Source organism: Centroberyx affinis, unplaced genomic scaffold (assembly GCF_046629955.1).
Source record: "Centroberyx affinis isolate AG114_WGS23_722 - 3 ecotype Tasmania unplaced genomic scaffold, CSIRO-AGI_Caff_v1 ptg002792l_1, whole genome shotgun sequence".
Taxonomy (NCBI): domain Eukaryota; kingdom Metazoa; phylum Chordata; class Actinopteri; order Beryciformes; family Berycidae; genus Centroberyx; species Centroberyx affinis.
Window position 1 is genome coordinate 18,442 of NW_027280942.1, and position 23,082 is coordinate 41,523.

The following is a 23,082-nucleotide window of genomic DNA, read 5'->3' on the forward strand; positions in this document are numbered from 1 at the left end:
GGGGGGAGAAGGAGAGAGAGAGAGGGAGAGGGAGGGGAGAAGGAGAGGAAAGGAGGAAAAGAAGAGATTGTTAATGAAATATTGACTTCACCGCTCATGATACAGTCTATGTCTAAACCAGTGGTTCTCAACGTGGGGTCCGGGGACCACCAGGGGTCCTTGAGGGGGTTCCAGGGGGTCCCCAGCAAATTGATGAATTGTTAAACTTCACCATTATTTCATTTACAAGAAGTTAACACAATTAGAGAATGTAGAAGAAAAGACTGTTTTGATCATAGTTTTTCTGTTATCTCTCTACCTACAATACAGATAGTCATGGAATTCTGGACAAAATCATATCTAGCAATAAATATAGTCTCAGATTTGGGTCCGAGAGACAAAATCTCATCAAATGGGGGTCCGTGGCTCTAATGTGGACTAAATTAGGGGTCCTTGATATGAAAAAGGTTGAGAATCACTGGTCTAAACAGATGGGACAACTTTTCTGACATTGAGAGCCAAACTCTTGACTTAAAGGCATTGGTTATGGTTAAAGGTTATGCTGAATGTTATGTTATGAATGTTATGTCATTCCTTCTGCTATTCTTGTCTAGGATGGTCCAATCAGTCTAAGCTCCAGACTTTATACCTGCTGATATCACAAATTTATGTCTTAGCTCTCTGTTTTCTGGATTTGGGTGAAAGTTCCCACTCTGAAATACTGAAATACTTTCAATTGGATAAACTCAAATATGCATGGTGGTCAATCTGAAAACAAGGCTGTTTCTTAGTTCCTGAAAAGTTTACACTGTGGAGATAAGTTTTCACCCAACAGCAACAATATGTAAATTCTTAAATTGAGTGGTGGTTTTTGCGCTTTTTATCTCTACGACTGCATCTCCACAAGAACAGAAGATCTCATTTTTTAACTTCTTGGGCACAGATCTGATTTTCCCGGGGCCGTCTAAACACAGAGAAACCAAATGGAATCTCAATTTCCCTGTTTAGAAAGACACAAGAAGATCAGTAGAACAGTCACATCTTTCGTGCCTATGCAGATGCTGCCTATGTGCTCATTAACACTTTAAAGGGGTAAACTGGCTCAATCTGTGTCCATCTAATAAACAATGTATGTCCTCATTCATTTCAAGTATATATATATTTTATCTTTTTAATTTAATATTTATTTAGCCAGGTTAGAGCATTCAGATCAAATATTTATCTTACAAGGGAGGACAGCCGCCGCACACTCAGCTCCAGACAGAACGAGAATAAACACATCGCACATCACAAGTAGTAAACCGTCTTTGAAAAATCTAAGTTGGGCTCAGTTCAGTCCTGTGCAGCCTCTCACTAATCACTAATAATATTATCACAGAGCTACCGATTTGTCGACACTATGGACAGGTCTGAACAAGCTGCCGGCTGTGAACGCTGCTCTGCAGACAAGCATGACATGAACAGATGACAGCTATGTTATATGTGGGGCTGATAGCAGATGATGGATTTCAAGCACATGAGAGAAACGGCCTCTTTGGATTGAGATAAATATTATTTATATGGATTGCGTAGCTTCAGGGACATGATATGACAGACAGAATCAGTTTGAGGAAAAAATATACATACACAGTTGGAATTTGTGACATACTGACGTACAGACAGACAGGCTAGACGGTGACAGGTAGACAAGACAGGCAGCGAGTCACAGAGGTGAACAGGTAGGCAGACTGACTGAGATATGGGCAGATAGAAAGTGACAGCCAGGTAATATTTAGGTGTTCCGGCACCTTTAAAAAAAGTTACTTCAATACCCAGAAATCATGAAATGTGATGTCAGTAAACTGCTACTGCTTATACCAAAGGACACCAAAGTATGGAAGCCCATTTCTGCCAGTGTGATGAAAACAAAAGATCCTGTAAGTCATTATAATGAGAAACTTTCTCAAAATAATGAGAAACTTCCTCAAAATAATGAGAAACTTTCTCAAAATAATGAGTTAGTATCTCAAAATAATGAGTTAGTAGCTCAAAATAATGAGTTAGTATCTCAAAATAATGAGTTAGTATCTTAAAATAATTACTTAGTATCTCAAAGATACTAAGTCATTATTTTGGGAAAGTTTCTCATTGTTTTGAGATACTAAGTCATTATTTTGAGAAAGTTTCTCATTATAATGACTTACAGGACTGTTTTTTTCATCACACTGGCGGAAATGGGCTTCCATACCAAAGGGACGAGAGAAGAAGAGTTTTGATTTATGAATTATATTTGGGCAATTAGGGGACACGGGACGCCCTTCTCTGTTAAGACGGGTGTGTGTTTACGACAATATCAGGCTATTTAACAGAATAAATGATAAAGAGTGAAGGTCACGAGCGAGGGAAAGAGAAATAGAGCGAGAGAGACGGGTAGACAGAGACGGAGAGGTGTTATGCGTCCAGCGTGGTGTGTGAGGGCGAGATAACAGAGTACGCCACACACACACACACACACGCACACCTATGAATAACAACAAGCCATTAAACCCCGTTGTTTTACAGCGATCCGCGGCGAGGTGAACCGCAGACGCCGCACTTTCTCGCTTTTTTTTCTTTGAGATCGCCCCTCAAAAGTAGCGTTTTCTTCTTCTTCTCCTCCTCCTCCCCAGAGAGCCCGCCTCCGCCGATCTCCGTCGTACTCGCGTGAAGTAAAAGCAGTTTAAGAGCGGCGGAATGAAAGCGGCTATTTTAAGGCGAGAGCGTCCCCCCCCCCCGCAGAGGAGAGCGGATGTGACACGAACCGGGGGGGGGGAAGGAACACCAATAACGTTTATTGTGTACGCTGTAATTCTGGGTTCTTAATGCCGTGGACTGTTGTGTGCTCAGACGCGCAATATACACACACACACACACACACACACACACACACACACACACACTAAACAACAGCATGATTAGGATCAAGCCCCTGAGACCCAGACACAATCTGCCCTCCCACAAATCTAAGAAATCATCACCGTCTTATCCTTTAATGTTTCGTTGATCCAGTCTAGACTTCGGGTTAGTGTGTGTGTGTGTGTGCACATAAGTGGGTTTGTGTGTGTGTGTGTGTGCGTGACAGCGCGTGAAGGACCCATTCATTTTCCCACGCCGGCTTGCGAGAAGCAGCGGTTAGGATGAAGAAATACGGCCCCGTCCCGTATCGACTGCGCTCGGCTGCCCCGCGATCAACGTCCTCAGACCCAGAGAGGGAGATGACAGGGGGAACAAATTGCTCCGTAACATCAATGGACTACAGATTTGCCTCTAAAGCCGCACACACACACACACACACACACACACACACACACACACACACACACACGGGGCATTTAAGGAAAAAAAACGCCTCGACGACAAGCTGTCAAAAAAAAGAAGAGGTTGAAGTTTTCCGTGTTCTGTACGGGCTTTTTGTTTGCAGAGAGGTTTTAGCGGTGAAGAGATACACGAGGACGTCGGGGGACATGTTGGGGGGGGGGGGGGGGGGGGAGGAGAAAAAACCCCCAGCCCAGAATCATATTCCAACCTGGCACGGAGAGATAAGAAGCGATCTAGGGCCATGTAATGAGCTGATATGGAATTAGTTCGGAAAGGCGAGCCGCACAATGGGAGGGGACGACACAAAAAAAGCCCCGCGGCGTGACGCACAGACTCAGACTAAGCCGGGGCCTCCGGTGGAATGGGGAAACTGCTCTGGTGTCACACCGGGCTTTAGTTCACGTCTGTGCAACTGACCCGATATATGTGTCATTACAGAACAACACAAAGTGAGGGAGAGAGGGAGAGAGAATGAGGAAGAGAGAGAGAGACAGACAGACAGACAGAGAGTGATTGAGTATGTTGACATGCCACTCCAGTACTGTGATTGCTGGCAGTAATCAGCTTAAGGCAATATGTCGATTAAAACGTTTACATGGTTCAGAGTGACGCGATTTCTCTAATTACTCTGTTTTCATGGATTCATTTAATAATTGGTCTAAAGGTCTAAAGGGGCCACTGTGAGAACCGGCTTTCCCAGCCTTCCTCTCCTTTCTTGTCCTCATACGAACACATGGCAACCTGTTTTCTTCCTTCTTTTTGGCTTACTGCAGAATACTTCTTATTGCAACAAGCAGCAAGATGCTGTTATGCAATATGTGCAACATCTAGATCATAAATGGAAAGACTGAGCAGAAAACTAGGAGTTAATCGTGTTATGCTTACTCTGATTATGACCTTACTCCGATTAAGATAATCCGATTAAGACGTTTACATCACAAAATGGAGTTTTGCCCTGACTGGGTTAAGATTGAGTTATTACAGTGTATGTAAATTTACTCAGAAAGAGACAGAGACATGGGAACAGATAGACACAAAGACCAGCTGACTGTGATTTTATATGGAACGATAGCCAAAAGCGCATTGGAATAAAAGCTAAAAATAATATTTTTACAATGCTGACTCACCTACAGTGTGACATTTCACATCATAGGTGTCTATGAGTTGAGAAAGACTACCAGAATTTGATTGCTTATTTTTATTGCCCACCATTTTATGCTAAAGCTAATACCTACCAAAAAAGACCAACTCAAGTTCACTGCCCCGCATGCTAATAAGCCTCGACAGTTGACAAGGTCAGTCAAGACCCTGACGCAAAACGGGTGCTTATTTTGCGATAATGACCTTCTCCCTGTAAATTATCCTGCTTATTACATGGCCACTTACCAAGGACGTTAATGATTTGACATTAAATATTGATTTCAAATGACTTCATTACGAGCTAAAGTCATTTACAAGCTTCCGCCAAACAAGTAGGCTAGTTTAGCTGCAAGCATAGCAACATGCTAGCTAGCGTTAGCAACATGCTAGCTAGCGTTAGCATCCATGGGCAACACTGTAGCAGAACTGTATCCAATAAGATTAACCAGCAATCAAAAGTTTTGCGCTCTATGAATAAATTAAAAGCGATATAGAAAAAAAATCTTCCATGTTTCTAACCTTGCTGTACCCGAGTGTTTGTCTGCAGTAACCAAGGAGTAGCGTCTTTTTTGGCACCAGGTGTCGCTAGTTAATTTGATTAGAAATCAACAAAATCGACCGAACTTCTTGACTGCGGAGTGATACGAACACATGTGAAACATCGACCTGTTATTCAGAAATAACAGACCTCAAAATGCATTCATTGGCCAATCAGAACTGAGTATTTAGCCACCACAGACTGTGTTTTGTTTTCACTGTTGCATTTGCAAACGAGACATTTTTACAGTTAGCATTTTTAAGGTTAGCCGGTCGGGTTAGAATACTTCACACTGTTGCTGATTCATCCTCTAGATTCAGAGCTCTGTGTTAGACTTGGGTAGGCGTTAAAATAGGCTGTAGAAAAGGTATCCTCAAATGTTTCAATAAAATAGTTGCATAGAAAACAAAGCCACAAACATGAAGGTATGACTAATCTGCTGTGACCTGATGTGGAATGACATTTTTTTATCAGGCTACATAGGCCATGTAGGTAAACACAGGCACCCTTGGCACGCCACCCACAGCTACGGGGCATGTTGTGATGTTGTACACACACTCTCTGGGCCAGTACAGAGTGACATGGTGACCTATGACTAAAGTCACAGCCACTGCTAACTGCTGGAATGATACAATATAACAAGGAGATATCAGCAAGCAGGTAAACAGAGTGAAATGCAACTGTAATCCCTTGGTTTATTGTTACAATCTGAATCCACAGTACCTAATACTTTGAACAGCATATATCATCATCTAGATAAACACAGAAGAGCAAAAAGTTTCCTTGGGCTTGTTGAACTTTATTTTCACTTTATTCTGTAATGTTTATTTTGCAATCGTCCTCCTCTGCTTGCACTCAGTGGCCTGCGGAGCTGACCCTCACATTCCACACATAACTGCTGGTTGGCTGTAATGTTGCTGAGCTACGAATTTAATTTTATTCAACTGTATTCAACTCACTCCGAGTAAGAGCTTACTCTGAGTCACTCTGAATAGGACTGCCAAATGACTAAAGGGTAACTGTAAATCATTTCATTCCACTGTTCAGTTCATGGATTACAGCTGTCACCACCCAATGCTGGGAAAACATATTATTTAGGGCTTATTTAGTCATGTGTTTTATTTAGTCATAGGTGAACACTTGGCACCTCATCCTAATGACAGTACAGAGCAACATGGTGACTGGTGACCAAATGACTGTGCGATTTTAAAATGATCTTTTATGTAAAGTCTCCTGGAGTGGTTAAGGTTACTTTTGTATTTTTTTGTTCCTTAATTCCAGGATTACAGTAGTTACAGCCCAGTAGTGGAAATACAGTATCTTTTTTTTCATTCACTTCTTGACCCCAACCAGTCCATCTTCCACCTCTCCACTTTTTTTGTTCTATGTTTTTTCTTTGCCATAATGGTTCGTGTTGGGGGTCGGAGTTTTCTTCCAGTGCTGGGTGTGGAAGTAATGGCAACATCTACTGCTTCAGGCTGTGTTCTTGGTTGTTTTCACTGGAAATAATCACCCAGTCACGAATCACCTACTGTATGGTGGGCCACGGGGGACAGTAGTAAATTTCACAACTCACTGAAAAAAAGTGTACTGCTAATTATTTTTCGCCCCCTGGTTTTTTAATTTCTCAGGCATTTTATGAACTTTCATGGGTATTTTTGCCCCGAGCCCCTGTTAACTTCTGACCCTGCTGCACAGTAATGAAGGTAAACAAGGATCTTAATGCAAATACTGAGCAATAATGACCTATGGCCACATAATCGTGACCTGAAGCAGAATGATGACATATAAAAAGGACATATTGCCATGTACCTAAACAGAGCGTGCTCCTTTTTCATATGACATGATGTGATATGATGAGGTCTGAGCCGGATCAAATGACATGATATAAAGACCGAGAGTTAACGTCATATGGAAATGACCTGGAGCATCTTATATGATATGAAGTAGGAAAACATAAATGCCAAAGATGTTTTCCTGATCCCAATATATTTTTTTAATTCACATTATTTGCCAATACAGAATTACAATCCCATCTAGACACACAATCATAGTTTGCGATCAAGGCTCTTAAGCTTGGGAGCAGCCTGCCCGAGCAAATATGATTATGATGATTATCAAGCTCTGTATCTTTTTTAACCCTCATTTTTATAAACTTATATTTACTGTCACAGACTGCTTTTTTATTTTGTTATGCTGTGGTAACATTGTTATTAGTTGGGAATCCAATATGGCTTCTGAATTTTGCTGAGTAGGCTGTAACGAGGCATGGACAATAACAGAGTCTTGTGATATGTTCATTTTGTTGTTTTCATTTTATAGTGCTTTTTTAACTTTGTGAAGAAAAGTGCAACATGATATAGCACCCATTAAATATATTTATGAAATATTCATTAGGATGATTGTTATTAATAGGGCAGTAGTCTAAAGGTTAGAGAAGGAGGCTTGTGAATGGAAGGTCACTGGATAAATCCCTGGACCAGCTGAAATAAATGAGTAATGCTTTCCAGCCATTCTAAAAAAATGTAATATTATTCAAAAGGTAGTTAAACATATTTGGAGAGACACTGCTGCCTGCTCATACTTGCACATTCATTGAGATCATGCGGCAAAACCATTAGTTGGCCACGTCATCATGATATCAAGCGAACAGTTATGTGTCAGTTATGTGAACAATAAATGGAAAACGATGCCGCACCTTTCCGAGTTATTTTGTTTTCCACTATTCCTAGTTGATGTGAGTGCTGTCAAAGGAGATGGATCCACGCCAGGTTTCACTTTGCATGCCCGGCTTGCGCTGTATTCGTTTACACAACACAGCAGCATCTAGTGACGGTGTGGAGGTAAAGACGATCTCGGTGGTGACAGGCAGCCGTGTCTTTTTTGAAACGGAATATATAAACGAGGAGTTTGGAGCAGATGGAGGAAAGGGAAGGAGGTCAGAGGTCATGGCACCGTCTCTATGAACTCTATACACTATGACTGGAAAACTAAAGGTATGACATTGTTTTCCGGTGTTGGACGTGTTTACTGTTCACATAAAAGACATTCAGATTCTATACTCCATTCATTCTCCCATTGGACCCTATAGCTACGTTCCCCTTTAACTACCATCAAAGCATCCTTGAGCAAAATGCTTAACTCCTGCAGTGGAATTGCTCAGCGGCCAGCAGCAGAAGACTGGCTGTACTGGGCAGCCTCCCCACTGATTTAAGATATGAATGTTTGCCCGTGAGGCCGGATGCTACCCGACGAGCATGTAATTTGCGATAAGCTGCGACCTATTTGGCTCTGCGGAACCGAACACAAAAACCTCATTTGCCAACCCAGGGATTAAAACCACCGCACGAAAGTCCGCTATCCTACCCAGTGGGCTAAAACAGGGCCCACTCGCACGGCGGCAAGTATGAAGAGAGGGGGGAGGAGAGCTGCCTCGCATTTGAAAGAACAGCCATATCGAAGTAAAGCGAAAAGAAGATCAATAAACGTGGCTCATCTTCAAAAGAACATAATATAAGATTCGGACGCAGCTTACATTCCCCGGCACGTTCCAGCCAATCAGGTTTTTTTTTAAATCTTCTTTTTAAAATGAGACGCTTCTATTGATCCGAGCAAGTGCTCCAGGTAATTCATATTAAACTATGACTTTGAACCTTCTTTTTTCCACGTTTTGTTTTTCTATTTGGAATTTGCGCGGACGTGCGAGTTTGTTGATACGCCTTTGCACCAACGACCCCGTGACAAATTCATTGCTGAGCTTTGCAAATGAAGTAACTCTGATTCTGATGTACAAAACACTCAATTTTAGAGTCTTTAGAGAATACAATTTGAGGGAATCATTCATCTGAAAGCAGACATATAGATCTTCATTTTAATGACTTGCAAAATGACTGCAGTTAGGCAGTAACACAGCAAGTGGCATTGGTGTCTAATGCCTTTTGGTAGAAGCAGAATACAAATCAGATGGGAAAGAAAGTGAAAGAAACACACGGATACTGGAAAGTGCTTGAAATACCCAACCTGCTTGGAAAATTAAAAAAAAAAACTTCCGGGCGAAATGTTACAAAACGTGGGAGGATATTTCAGCGTGTGTGTGTGTGTGTGGGGTTTTTGATTTTCTCTTTCGATTTTTGTGTTGTTTTTTTTTGGCTCGACAGCACTGACTCACGGGCCGCTGACCTCATCACTTCCCTTCAGATCACCTCAGAAACACCACAGAGCGGCCGGCTCTCTGCAGGCATCCGATGCCGATGCCTCTCCATTCGTTTTTCCCTCACTGAGATCGGACGTAGCGAGCCGGCACTTAAGAGCGAGTAGTTGCTGTATCTGCTGTACAGCTGCTTTTAGCTGAAGCCGTATGGATGCGGGTTTAGGTTCAACCTGGGCCCACGATTGTTGCTTTAAACGATCATCTATTCCACTTAAAATGAACACATACTACTACATACTAACAGCAACATGAAGGACACTTAAGGTATGTTGAGACAGGCATGTTTAATCCGATTTTTTCGCATATCTGATATGAGTCGGATATATTTTCCAAAGTCCGAACAGCAAAAAATGACATGGTATCCCATCTTTTCACATCAGATTTAAACCACATTCTTAGGGTGGTTTGAAGTGGGATTCAAATCGCATCTCTGAATTTCAACTCGGATTTCATGTGTTTCTTCCGTCAACCCCCCCGGTGTTTGACGTCCCACGTTGTGACAAGAAGAGCAGAGGACAACAAAGAAGAAGAAGAGCCAGCAGGAGAAGAGCAGTGCCTGGACAGATGAGGAGGTTTCATGCTTTCTCTCACAAATGCCTTCTGCACTACGACTAGAAACATGCCGTCATAAAAACAGTTGAAGAATCTGACAACCAATAATGCAACGCAGACACAAGACATGTTATGTTTTGAGTAAGGGGACGCAACTCTCACTTTTTCTCAACTGGGGAAAACTCTCTCTTACCCTTACTATATCACCATCACTATCACTGTCTCCACCAACACATAAAACCAACAGCTGGACCCAACAAGCTCAGGCTCGTTCCCTGGGGGTTTGTTGAAAGGCATTCTGGGAAATGTAGGAAATCAGTAACTTGAGTAGAAGTAGACGAGGCAGGTTGAGGGAAAGGGAGTACACCAAAATAGTAAATTACAACACTTCATCACAAAATAGCTGCTGGAATGCATTGAACATCACAGACTGATGATATATAACAGTGTAAGAATATCTGAGCATTGATGTTTCCTTTAAGCTTTTGATAGAATTGTCTATTTTTTATAGGTATTGGCAGTGATATTATTTGTTTGTTAAGTGATGGGAGGAGAGCTTACACAGATCCGGTGTCTTATTCAGAGTCAGAACTGGTTGTTACTCTCTAGACCTCAGAGGTCACATTAGGCTGTGACATTCCATATTAATCTTGTTTAGTAATATATGAGAGCGATGGGGTTGTAGGCCACACTGTGCACAAATGATGAGACGCATCTCTAATGCGTAATGTGACCTAAATCCAACCTGTCACATTCTGTTAAACCTCGATTTCAATACAGTGGGGGGCATAAAATGAGATGTAGAACATGAGGTTAAGTGCACTACACTCATAATATGTCAATAATATATGAGAGTTGCCATATAGAAAATGACTTGCAATAATCACTGTGAGTATTTCAAAGATTTAGTAGAAGACTGTGGAGCTCCCAGGTGGGAATCTGTATAATCGTATGAGTGTCAAGCATTGCTGAAAAGGAGCCGCCGTGCTCAGCAAACTCACTGTATCAACATACAGTCCAAGGAAAAAGAAACAGTCAGGTGATCTGTGGGAAATGCAGTGCAAGAACACAGCAATGACTGTAATATCACCAAAAAAACGAAAAAAAACAACAAAAAAACAACATGATTTCACATATTAACACTTCAAAAAAAGAAATAACACAATGGAGAAGGTACCAGAAATTCCTTTGCTAACAACAAACATGCCAGCAAAAATTCTTTATTTCCCAGTAAAGGTCTTATTCAGGATGAGCCGTTAATATGCATCTTTAAATCCTGATCGCAAATATGTATGCTTAATTAAATAAACTTAGGGCTAAACTATTCTGAATATTACAGTGGAAACAGAAATTACACCGAAAGGAAAAACCAACAGAAAATAGGATGAAGGTGTTTACATCCCTCTGTATGCAGGCTAATATTGATGAATCCCATCTATCATTTTCGGATTCCTAATAGTCAAAACATGAGCTTATTGTAAAATATGAATATGGCATCAACACTTGAGTATGTGAAATAATATCAGAATATCACTTTACATGTGAACGCTCTCAACGATAAATGCCCCGTGTTCAGTTCCCTAATGACTGGCGGTCTATTCAGATTACAGGTGCCAAGGTTGAGTGCTTAATGCAGTGTGATGAGTATGAGCACATGGCTGGTGGAACGGTGGTAGGAACATGTTGTCATGTCAGCATCACTGTGGATCACATCCCTCCACCCTGACTGGGTTAGCCTGGGGCTCCGGCCTGCCCGACACTCCCAGACTGAGTTCACTCAACACAACAACTCCCATAATGAAGCCATCATGGGGATGAAAGGCTTCTTATTTATCAAAAACAAAAAGAAAAGAAAATGGTTGATGATGTATTAGCCTCCTTCAAATAAGTTGTTTTGGTTTTTAACTACCTATATATATTGGGTTAGGGTTAGTGTATATATTTATAGCCTACTTTTTATACTTTATACTTATAATATATAGTATGTATATATGTAGAATTTCTATACTTTTTACACTTTTCAAACATTACTTCTCCTGTTTTTATGTCCCTTTATAATGTTGGCTTTCTTTTTTATAACAATCAACTGTTTTTAATCATGTATTTAAAGCATTTTGGGATTAAATTGTTGCATGAAATGTGCTATATAAATAAAATTTGATTTGATTTAGCCCATGGAAAAGTACTGTGAGTACAAAACAATACTCTGTAAGTACTTCATGAAACGTGATAGAATGTGATACAATTTTGGGTAGTAAGCGACTGGTTGTCCTACCATTATTTTGTGTACCTACAGTGCTTTTCAGTTGCTTAATATACAGGTTAATACATTGGAATAAGGCCATTATAAAGTACAGGGCTAACAAATTCACTTAGTCTATGATAAAAATGTTCAGCTGCCCTAAAATGTGATGTCACTACCTCACATCAAAAGATGACTTGAAAGAAAATAAACACATAAAAAACATAAATAATATAGAAATTGTGCAGGTGAGAGGGAAAGGCCCAACCAGGCTTATAAGGTGAATGAAACCTTAGATGAAAATTGAATTGAATGCAAGTATTATAAGCTTAAAAGAAGTCAAAAACTGCTATTTCTTGAAAAAAAAAAATCATCTTAAAGTTAGATGGAAGGTCTCCAGGAAGATCAAGACTATGAAGGCTTCATCTGCCCAGACTTGACATTAACATGATTTATGTAAATAATTGCCTCAATCAGTGCTTTTGGCCCCTCCCTCTGGGCCCAGTGCCTGGGGACCATGGTCTTGGTTGCGCTCCAGACCGACGGCGGTCCTGTGATCTCTCACGGCTTCAGCTGTCATTAAAGGCGACACTTCTACTGCGGTTTGTTGTTCTGCACACAAACCCTCCTGACACAGTTTCACCTCCTCTGGGAGCGTCGCCACTACAGAACAGGTTCTGCTTTGAGATGAGATGGAAAATGATCACCTGGCTAATTTCCCCTGTCATAACATACACTGTAAATTCACAAAATGTTTGTTTTCTGCCTGTCTCAACCTAACCTCCCATTGGTTTACACTTTTGAATGACCCCTCCCTGCGTTATGTCCCGCCCCAACGTCCTGTTTCAGCAGGAAATACATCACATTAAGAAAGCAAGATGCTCTCAAAATGCCGTTTCATTGTGACTTTAAGTCATGTAAGCCACTTTACTGACTCTGAGCGGCCTAGATAGAACAGAGAAGTGGAGGGGAAGGGGTAGACAGATAGAGGGAGACAGACGATGACAAGAACAGATGCGTTTTAAAATGGCTTGGGACTGGCTTGAGAACAGAGAGGAGATTGAAAATAATTGAGCAAAGTAGATGGCACTACATAACAGATATGGGTGGAGGCAGTTCCTTGGGAGAGAGAGAGGGACACAGAGAGAGAGAGAGAGAGAGAGGCTGCTCTCACTCTGCTCCCAAAGTGGAGACCGAGCAGCACTTTCTCCTGATTTGCTGTAACTATGTAGAAGTGAGAGAAAGGCATCTTCCTCAACTCAAAACAATATCTAGTCATTTTCAAAACATCGCAACATTCATTCCAACAAAGCAGCTTTGAATTGAAATGTATTTTGAGAGAACAAAAGAAAGAAAGAAAGAAAGAAAAGAAAGAAGCAGATGCGCGCTCACCCTGGCGAAGTGCTCGGGGTCTCGCAGGAAGACGGTCCTCTCCTTAGCGATGCTGTTGCTATGGTAAAAGTCCACCAGCTCGTTGAGCGAGGAGAAGAGCTCGTCCCACACAAAGTACTGACCCGAGCGATCCTGCAGCACCTTGAAATGCTGGACATGGTCCCCATAGCTGCAGAGAGAGAGGAGAGAGAGAGAGAGAGAGAGAGAGAGAGAGAGTTTAGTTTAACAGTTAAAGGGGCAATAAGTAAGAGCTTTACTGCCCTAATATATCTGCAGGGGGGTTGATGGGGTTGTTGATCAATACCAATGACTCAGCAATTACCTGTTCCAGACACTTGTGTGACACAATGTTGTTGCAATTCCTACTAGTTGCCAGTAGGGGTCTATAAAGGTCATAGGTCATTACTTCCCCTTTAAATCTACTGTATGTCACTTCCATCTTTTAAAAAACACATACAGTATATCTCAGCATCATACACAGCACATTTATGAATGCAGCCTTGTTGCAAGAGTGACCACAGTTGATCTGATGGATATTTTGGTATAGCTACAAAATAATAAAAATAGCAAAATGGCACCAGCAGAAATAGCCACAGTGGAGAGTGGGAGTATAGCTGTGATTAAAAAGAGTTTGGCCAGGTTTCTACTGGCAGCCGCACCTGCTCCTCTCCCCTGCTGTGCGGCTGTTGTTGCTAAGTAACGTGCCAGCTTATCTTTAGAAAGCCGGACATCTCGCCGCGATGACACCGTTATGCAATTGCCGGCCGAGTCGATATATATATATATATACGACGCCCACGTGTTTCATGGCGGGAGACCGGAAGAGCCCCGTGTTTCCTTTGTAATGTGCTGCTTTATTGATCCATGTAAGGGGGGGGGGGGGGGAATTCTCAATGTGGGATTCAGTGTTTTTGCTTCAAACTCCTGGTCTCCGTCTGGGTTCGATTGTCTCGGAGAGGGTTAACGGCGCCGCGGCCCCCCGCTTCACCCAGAATGCCTCTCTCTCTCTCTCTCTCTCTCTCTCTCTCTATTCACACGCCGCGCTCCGCGAACAAGCAGAGCCGTCTCCCCGATGACTGGATGGCATTCAGCTACACCTTCGCCCTGCCCTTCCTCCTCTGTCTTCCCTCCTTCGCTCTCTCTCTATCCTCCCACTGCGCCTGTTTTTGTCGAGCTTCCACGGCCATGCTCTCTCTCTCTCTCTCTCTCTCTCTCTCTCAATCTTTCTCCCAAAAAATGGCTAAATATATCCTCCGATTTCTGATTTCCCTCACTATTATGACTAGCCAAACAGAAGAAAGGGCTTTAACTGATTTTTGGAAAGCCTTGGATCTCTCTCTCTTTTTTCTTTTTCATCCAAGGCGCACTCAATCCTGCAACATGAGAAGCCGAGCAGCTTTCCAGCCTCCTATCTGTTTTCTCTGATGTCCTCATTTGATGAAACTCTCTATGGTGTATTTTCCTTATCGTATGATTTGTATGAACTTAAGTAAATCTTAACAAAGTGCTCTCTTTCTAAAATCCAGCCTCCACCTCCTGCTCTATCTGCCTGTGCCTGTCTGTCCGCATTCCAGTCTGTGTTCTTCTTCTCAGTCCTTCCCTTGTTATCTGCCTTCTATCTATCTTTCCCCCTCTCTATCTCAATTCCTCTTTTTTATCTGCTCCTCCATGTCTCCATCCCTTTCTTGATTCGATCTTACCCACGCACGCACACACACACAACACGGACCCGCCTCCAGTCCAAGTCATTATCTTCTTCTCTGTGAATTATCCCTATCAGCCCTGTCGCTGTCTCTGAGCTGTCTGACGCTCCCTGCTGCACCCTGCTGGCGGGGCTCTGCTACTGCGGCCAGGGGTCAACTTAACTGCAAGTCATAACTGAGGTGAACAACAGCATCGATACCTGGGCTGGATGGATGAATGGATGGATGAATGGATGGAGAAGCAAAGTGAGGAGACTTGAGGGTGTCGGAGGAGAGAGAGGGTGGACAGTCGAGAGAGGGGTGGAGGTTGAAGAAGAAGAAGAAGAAGAAGAAGAAGAAGAAGAAGGAGATGAAGAAGATAGGGACTTCACCTCAGTCTAACAAATATCCAGTGTTGGAGCTTCGCCACCCAGCAGCAATTTTGGCTAGTTCGCTATTGTCTGACAGACTTTGGGACACCTCATTAACTATGTATACTGTCGACCAATCAGAGCATTCATTAAAACCTGGGTGTAGGTGACATCATTTACACCAGGAAGTAGACTGGAATTCTAAATCTGTTCTGATTGACAATCAGATCCACAGTGCTGACAGTTATAATAATTTGGGTAACTTAACATGAACATGTCCTTTACATTACATTATACTACATTATACCATGAAAATTGAGAAATGCAATTCTCATTGCACTGGACCTTTAAGGAGAATAGCGGAGTCACTGAGAGTCGTAGCCCATTTACCTCTGTCTAGATCAGTGGTTCTCAACGTGGGGTCCGGGGACCACCAGGGGTCCTTGAGGGGGTTCTAGGCGGTCCCCAGCAAATTGATGAACTGTTAAACTTCAGCATTTTTTCATTTACAAGAAGTTAACACAATTAGAGAATGTAGAAGAATGACTAGATTCACTGTTATCTCTCTACCTACAATACAGATAGTCATGGAATTCTGGACAAAATCATATCTAACAATAAAAATATTCTCAGATTTGGATCCAATAGACGAAATCTCATTAAATGGAGGTTTGTGGCTCTAATGTGGACTAAATTTGGGGTCCATGATATGAAAAAGGTTGAGGGCCACTGGTCTAGAACTAGTTTACATTTCCCCCAATAATTTTGGAGTTCATGTCGAATTTTTAACATTTACTTACCCGGCTAACAAAGACGCCCTAAATAGGAAGACATGTGACAATGAAATTTGTTTGTGGCATGTTTCTGAGGGATTATTATAGAATTTATAGACTTTCATCTCTTCCTGTGGGTGTCAGGTGATTGACAGTAAGCAGAGCGTAACGTAATGCAACACTGATTTCAAAAACACTCAACTCGGGCGCAAAGGAAAAAAATGTTAAAACTGACAAAACCAAAGTATGTTCAAGTCTGTGGAACTTATTTTTCATACTGTACAGGAATGAATGGCAGCGAATGGCTTCATCTGAAGGGGAGGGAAAGGGAGGAATAGGTAAAAGGGAGGAATATAAAGAAACAAGTGGAAGAAAGTGATGCTTTTGCCGCTACATGATGACCTTATAGCCTTTGCTGAAATCCCTGGCTTGTGAGAATTATTCCACACTAATCGAGCCCGAGCATTACCAGCCACGGCTTGTCAAACTTCCATCCTTGGAAAGAAAAACTCCAGCTAGTGCCTGGCAAAGCGATGAGGAACGTGCTTCAAAGATAGAGAGATAAAAAGAAAGAAAGAGAGAAAGAGAGAGAAAGAGAGAGAGAGAGAGCAGCAGCAGCCTTGAAGCTATATTAGTGTCAGGTGTGTCAAATTGATGTTTTTATTAATTATTACCCAGAGACATTAGAGAACCACTCTGCATAACACAGACAGCATCTGTCTTGGCTTGATGACACACACACACACACACACACACGCACGCACACACACACACACACACACACACACTCTCCAAGTGCCCTCTCATCTCCCTGATCCAGTGTAATTAAGGCCCACAGCAATAGAGAGATTATGTTCTTTTTCCAAGTAAAAGGAATCGAGAGAGAGAGAGAGAGAGAGATTAAGAGAGAAGGAGAGCGGGAGACAGAAAGACGGAGAGAGAGAGAGGAAGAGAGGGAGAGAAAAGATGTAGACAGAGAGAGAGAGGGTTATACTGTTATTTTTGTAACTTTTTTATGCCGAAGAACACAGTTCAAGACGCGTGAAGGTCATCTGTTCCTCATCTTTCCGTCCCTCCGTTCTCACTTCCCCATTTTCTGTCTCTCTCTCTCTCTCTCTCTCTCTCTCTCTCTCTCTCTCTCTCTCTCTCTCTCTCTGTCTCTATCTGCCAACCCCCTTCTCTAATCTGCTGTTCAATTTCTAAACCACTGCAGATGTCTGGAATACTTAAGTACTCACACAGCTACACTGACACCTCCAGCTGTCAATTTGTGTGTGTGTGTGTGTGTGTGTGTGCGTGTGTGTGTGTCAATGAGCTATCAGTGCGTGCATCTGTCTGTGTGTGTGTTTGTCACTCATCATAGCGTGATTACATCATGTGTTTACAAGTGTCGGCCAGTGTGTGTGTGTTGGAGTGTGTGTGTTTGTCTGTCTGTCTGTCTCATAATATCACAGCTTGTCTGCGAGTGTAGTGGCCAAGTGTGTGTGTGTGTGTGTGTGCGTGTGTGTGTGTGTGTGTGTGTCAGATTTTGTAAGAGTGTGCGTCATCCTGTCCTTGCATGTCAGCCAGGCGTGTCAGTGGGTGAGTGAGCGAGAGGTTCGACTCCTCCCGGAGCATTAATAAGGCATTGCAAATGCCTGCGGATGGATGGAGTGTGTGTGTGTGTGTGTGTGTGTGTGTGTGTGTGTGTGTGTGTGTGTAAGGGAGGTGGGATGGAGGGAAGGAAGGAGGCAGAGGGATGGAGATAAAGACGGTGTGACAGGCAATGGAGACGTTACGTGTGTTGACGGGTCAATGAGGAGACTTCCACACAGAAAAGATATGAGAAGGCAAACAACCATGACTATACAAACAAACAAAAATTGATTATACTTTCAGAAAAGCAATTTATGTTTTATCTTCACATAACTTGCATCATTTTCATACTTACTTTCATACTTTCATACATTATGTCAGGTTTAGGTGTTTCTTTCTCATCTTTCCATCCCTCCATTCTCACTTCCCCATTCTCTCTCTCTCTCTCTCTCTCTCTCTCCTTCTCTCTCTCTGCCAACCCCCTTCTCTAATCTGCCGCTCAATTTCTAAACCACTGCTGAAAACCATTGTAGCATTTAGTTATGCAAACATTTCTCCGAGGCAGAGCTGCTCTGGAGGCTGAAACAATCTGATTGGTTGCGTTAAACCTCAGTGGGCGGGGCCAAAGAACCACAGTTTTTCAGAGCGCTTAGCAAAGTTAGCAAACTGGCAAAATTGTTTAGCAAGTTAGCAAACTGGCAAAATTGAATGTCAAAGAAGAAATACTGGTCAAAATATAAATAAAGAATATAAATTGTAAAGTTATTTTTGCATTCATTCACAACCGTGGCATCATTATGTTGGACGGTCAGCAGGCTAGCTAACTAGCTTAAATAGAAAAAATGTCCGCACAAATGACATGCTTTTGAAGACAACATTACTAGCTTACATAGCTAACTAGCTTAATAGCTGTAGGCTAGTTTGGCTAGTTTGAATTTGGAGGGGCAGCTAGGCTGACTAGCTAACCGTGATAACTTAGTATATAGTAGCGCTAGGCTTCATAACATTAGCTTCTTCCTCTCTTACTCCTTTCTTTTTGCATTGGGCCTCAGTTGAATGTTAGCCTACTTAGCCAGAAAAACTGTGGTTCTTTGGCTCCGTCTACTGAGGTTTCACTCAACCAATGAGATAATTTCTGCCTCCAGAGCAGCTCTGCTTCTGAGAAATGTTTGTGTAATTAACACTCCAATCTGCATAGTGCAGGGTAAAGCCACCTAAATTCAATTTATCCAACTTTTTCTTGGGGGAAATAGAGTTTAGGCTCACATAAATCTTAATGACTTCAATTCATAGGATGGATCACAGCAAGTAGTATTAAACTGATGGAAGTTATATGAGGATAGGGTCTTTTGAAGGAAACAAATTATAAATGAATGCTTTTTTGTGTAGTGTATAATCAATTTTTGCTTATATTGGTGGCTGGAGGTCAGAGTTTACCCCCATTTTTATTTACCACTGCATCACTGGATACAGGCAAGAGAAGGACAGAGGAAAAGAAGACAGAGGAGGGAGTATAAGGACGGAATAAGGAGAAAATGAGACAGAGGAAGAAAGGCCGAGACACTCTGCAGGTGTGATCTCCCAGAGGACCGGCTGGTCTTATTTCATTTCCCCCGTCAGAATGAAGAAAGAGAGAAAAATAAAGTGAAATCACGCAACCTGCTCCTGCTCCCTCCCCCCCGAGCTTTTCTTCCTTCCCTTCTCTATTTTACCTTCAGTCCTACTCTCTCTCTTTCTCTCTCGCTCTCTCTTTCTCTCTAGCTCTGCCTCTGTCAAATGCATTCCCTCCCTGTCATTGTTTTTGCTCTGTTTTGGTCACTGAGCTGTGGTATGAAGTCGTGCTAGTGAGCTGTGGTGTAAGCTGTGAAACTCTATTGACGGAGACTTGAAAAAGGAAAGCCAAGGCACTGTTCTTTTGTGAGCAAAAAGTATAGAAAGAACTTGGCTACACTACATGTTTTGCTATAGATGCCTTCATTAGGGGTATCTCCAAACTGTTCTGATATTTTGAGCACTGTTCTGATATTTTTGCATACACACTTTAATGGTTTAATTTAGTGAAGCATAAAGCAAGGACACACTCTGGGAGACTGCTCATAAGAACGTCATTGAATTTCATTGAAAAATGGAGCTAGTGTATTACTCATAGCAGTCACTCACTCACTCACTCGCTGTCTCACTCACTCACTCACTCTCTTATTCACTCACTCTTACTCACTCATTCACTCACTCATTCACTCACTCATTCACTCGCTCATTCCTCATTCACTCGTTCGCTCACTCACTCGCTCGCTCACTCACTCACTCGCTCACTCACTTACTCATTCACTCACTCTTATCACCTCGCTCACCAATCACTCTCTTACTCATTCACTCACTCTCTTACTCACTCACTCATTCACTCAATCACTCACTCTCTTACTCATTCACTCACTCTCTTCCTCACTCACTCACTCACTCACTCACTCACTCACTATCTTACTCATTCACTCTCTCTTACTCACTCACTCATTCACTCACTCACTCACTCACTCACTCACTCTCTTACTCACTCACTCACTCATTCACTCACTCACTCACTCTCTTACTCACTCACTCGCTCATTCGCTCACTTCGCTCACTCGCTCACTCACTCACTCATTCACTCACTCACTCACTCACTCACTCACTCACTCACTCACTCTCTTACTCACTCACTCATTCACTCAGTCACTCACTCACTCACTCTCTTACTCACTCACTCACTCACTCTCTTACTCACTCACTCATTCACTCACTCGCTTACTCACTCACTCAATCACTCACTCACTCACTCTATCATGCTATCCTTGACCATTTCTCTTCACATCCATTCATTTGCCAACTCCATTAAACTGAACCAAACTGCACTAAACTACAGTAAACTAATGTGCTTTTATCCGAGGGTTATCAATAGTCACTCAGTGTGAAATCGCCCCCCTCCCAAGTGATGTCATTCATGGGACACTGGACCCTTACAGCGTCGGTTAAAGCTCAGTGAAGATCATGTAGCCGTAAAATAAGCACGGCCTAAAGGGTCAGTTCACTTTAATGCTCCTTCTTATGGGCAGTGACCCTGATCAGAGACGGATGATGACTGACGACAAGGAAACCCGAACGAACAGCCGGACTCAGCGCTTATACAGTGTGAGCCGCCATCGACCACTGGCAGCGTGAGTCACTGATCTCTTTGTGAAGCCCCAGAGACTGAGATGTAACACAGTCACTACACCCTGGACCATTGGCAAAAATGATCATCTAATTGTTTTATCCGACTCATTAAAAGCGAGGCGTTTTTCGCAGTGGATGTAGATGGGAGAAATCGATGGGAAAAGGCGGCTGACCTGAACGCGCTGAAGAGCAGGAGTGAGTACATAGCGCTTATGGCATAGCGCTTATGGCATTTCACACACACACACACACACACACATACCAGAAGAACCCATAAATCCATCATTGCTCAACTGTGGTAAAAAGCCGCTGACAGACATCTGGCTCGCAAATACCAGATTGTTATAGAAGAGAAAATGTCTTTTGTTCGACGTAACCTTCACCTGACACAAAACAAAGGCTACAGGAAAACCCATTGTGTGTCTGAGTGTGTGTGTGTGTGTTTCCACCCCAGACTGATGTGAGCTGGCCTGACCTAAAGCCCACCAGACCATACAATTCAAAATGTGCCAAAAGCATAAGGAGGACTGAGCCGAGGTGAAATGAGAAATCCAGCGTCTGAAAAAAGAAAGTGACACCTACGCTTGATAAAACAAAATGAAAAGTACTTTTGGTGCTTTTTGAAGGATAACAAGTCCTTGGTAAGCAAAATGACATCACTATTACAGACTGCACCTTCTACATATATTGTAGAAATGACTAAAAGGTAACTTCCACCCCAGTATACTGCTATATACTGATCTATGATGTTCAATGCATTGCAGGAGTTACTTGGTGATTTAGTGTAATCCTCTCTACATCCTTAGTGTAGTCTCATCCTCTTCTATTTCAGTTGGTGATTTCCTAAATTTCTCACAATGCCTCGCAACAAACCCCAGAGAATGTGTAATGACTGAGCATTTGGGTCTGCTATATGTGTAGGTGGAGAGAGAGTTGTGAAAGTAAGAGTAAGAGAGTTTTTCCAGTCGAGAAAAAGTGAGAGTCGCACTCCTTAGTCAGAACACAACGTGTCTTGTGGCTGCATTGCATTCTGGTCTATTGAGGCTGCTGTCAGGGGAGAAATTGGTCTCTCTGCCTCTTCTATGATGGATTTCTCCCTGTATGAAGAAGCCCTCTCTCTTTCTCCAATGGTGTTTTAGATTGCTGATACATTTTTCTCCTATTAAACTCCATTGTAATATCTCAATGAGACACCATACCATCTATGTTGAGCCAGTTATCCACCGGAATAAGAAAAATACACCACCAAACAACGAAATAGACCTAGGAATGCAATGGATCAGTGCTTTAGTGTGGATTTTTCCTTTAACTTCAGATAATGATTTTCCTTTTCAAAATGCATTTATAGCATTCTGGAAACAAACTCTTCCACTTGAGTGAAGTCAGCGAAGACAGAATATATCCTCTGAGTGCGTCTGCTGCCGAGTCAAAGAGCATTGTGAGAGGCCCAGCTAAGCAAAATGGAGCTTCCATCCCATCCCTCTCCATAAAGGTCCCGCTCGGCATCACTTTGTTCCACTTTCCAAAAATAAGCTAATAAATAACCCATTGGGACAGTTCACTGGCACTAAGGCTAGACCCAAAGCACCGGCAAACTTCAGCACCAAATATCCTTTCATAAGCATCTTCTTAAAAATATACTCTTTAACAAAAAAAGTTTTAAAACAAGGCATCGTCCATAAAATGCGCTTATGACTTATTGTTTCCACGGATAGTCGTCTTTTCAAAGGGCAGAGAAGTATTTTCTCAGATGATTATAATCAAGCTTTAGCCCTTATTAGCTGTTTTCTGTTCTGCATATTTCATAATTTCCCATTCCCCACTGCTTTGAATCAAAAGTGTCCCAGAACAGTTTTCATAATTGTATTCTTCATCAGAAATCACTCCTAAATTGGGCCGAATGAAAGCACAAAGCAGATCAACCGGTACGCCTGTTTCTAACAGATATCATTTTGTTAGCCGTACCATTATGTATGTAAAATTTCATAGTGATAAACTTGCACTTCACATCTTGCCTCTGTCTGAACTGATTGGCCAGCTGTTGCCTGTGCAGCAGGCGACCACATGGGATGATTAGCATTCCGCATGGGAGCCGACGCCGTT

At 42.3% G+C, this 23,082-nt stretch overlaps 1 protein-coding gene across 2 annotated transcripts in view; it reads right to left on the reverse strand.

The window, feature by feature from the left end:
- Positions 1-23,082, reverse strand: part of grapa (GRB2 related adaptor protein a) — a 35,707-nt gene that overhangs the window by 1,493 nt on the left and 11,132 nt on the right. The window contains exons 4-5 of one of the 2 annotated variants that reach the window (XM_071535935.1): positions 13,390-13,558; positions 9,014-9,016 (exon numbers count right to left, since the gene is read on the reverse strand). In XM_071535935.1, the coding sequence (XP_071392036.1) occupies positions 9,014-9,016; positions 13,390-13,558 (172 nt within the window). The remainder of the gene's footprint in view (positions 1-9,013; positions 9,017-13,389; positions 13,559-23,082) is intronic. The other variant, XM_071535934.1, reaches the window with a different exon arrangement.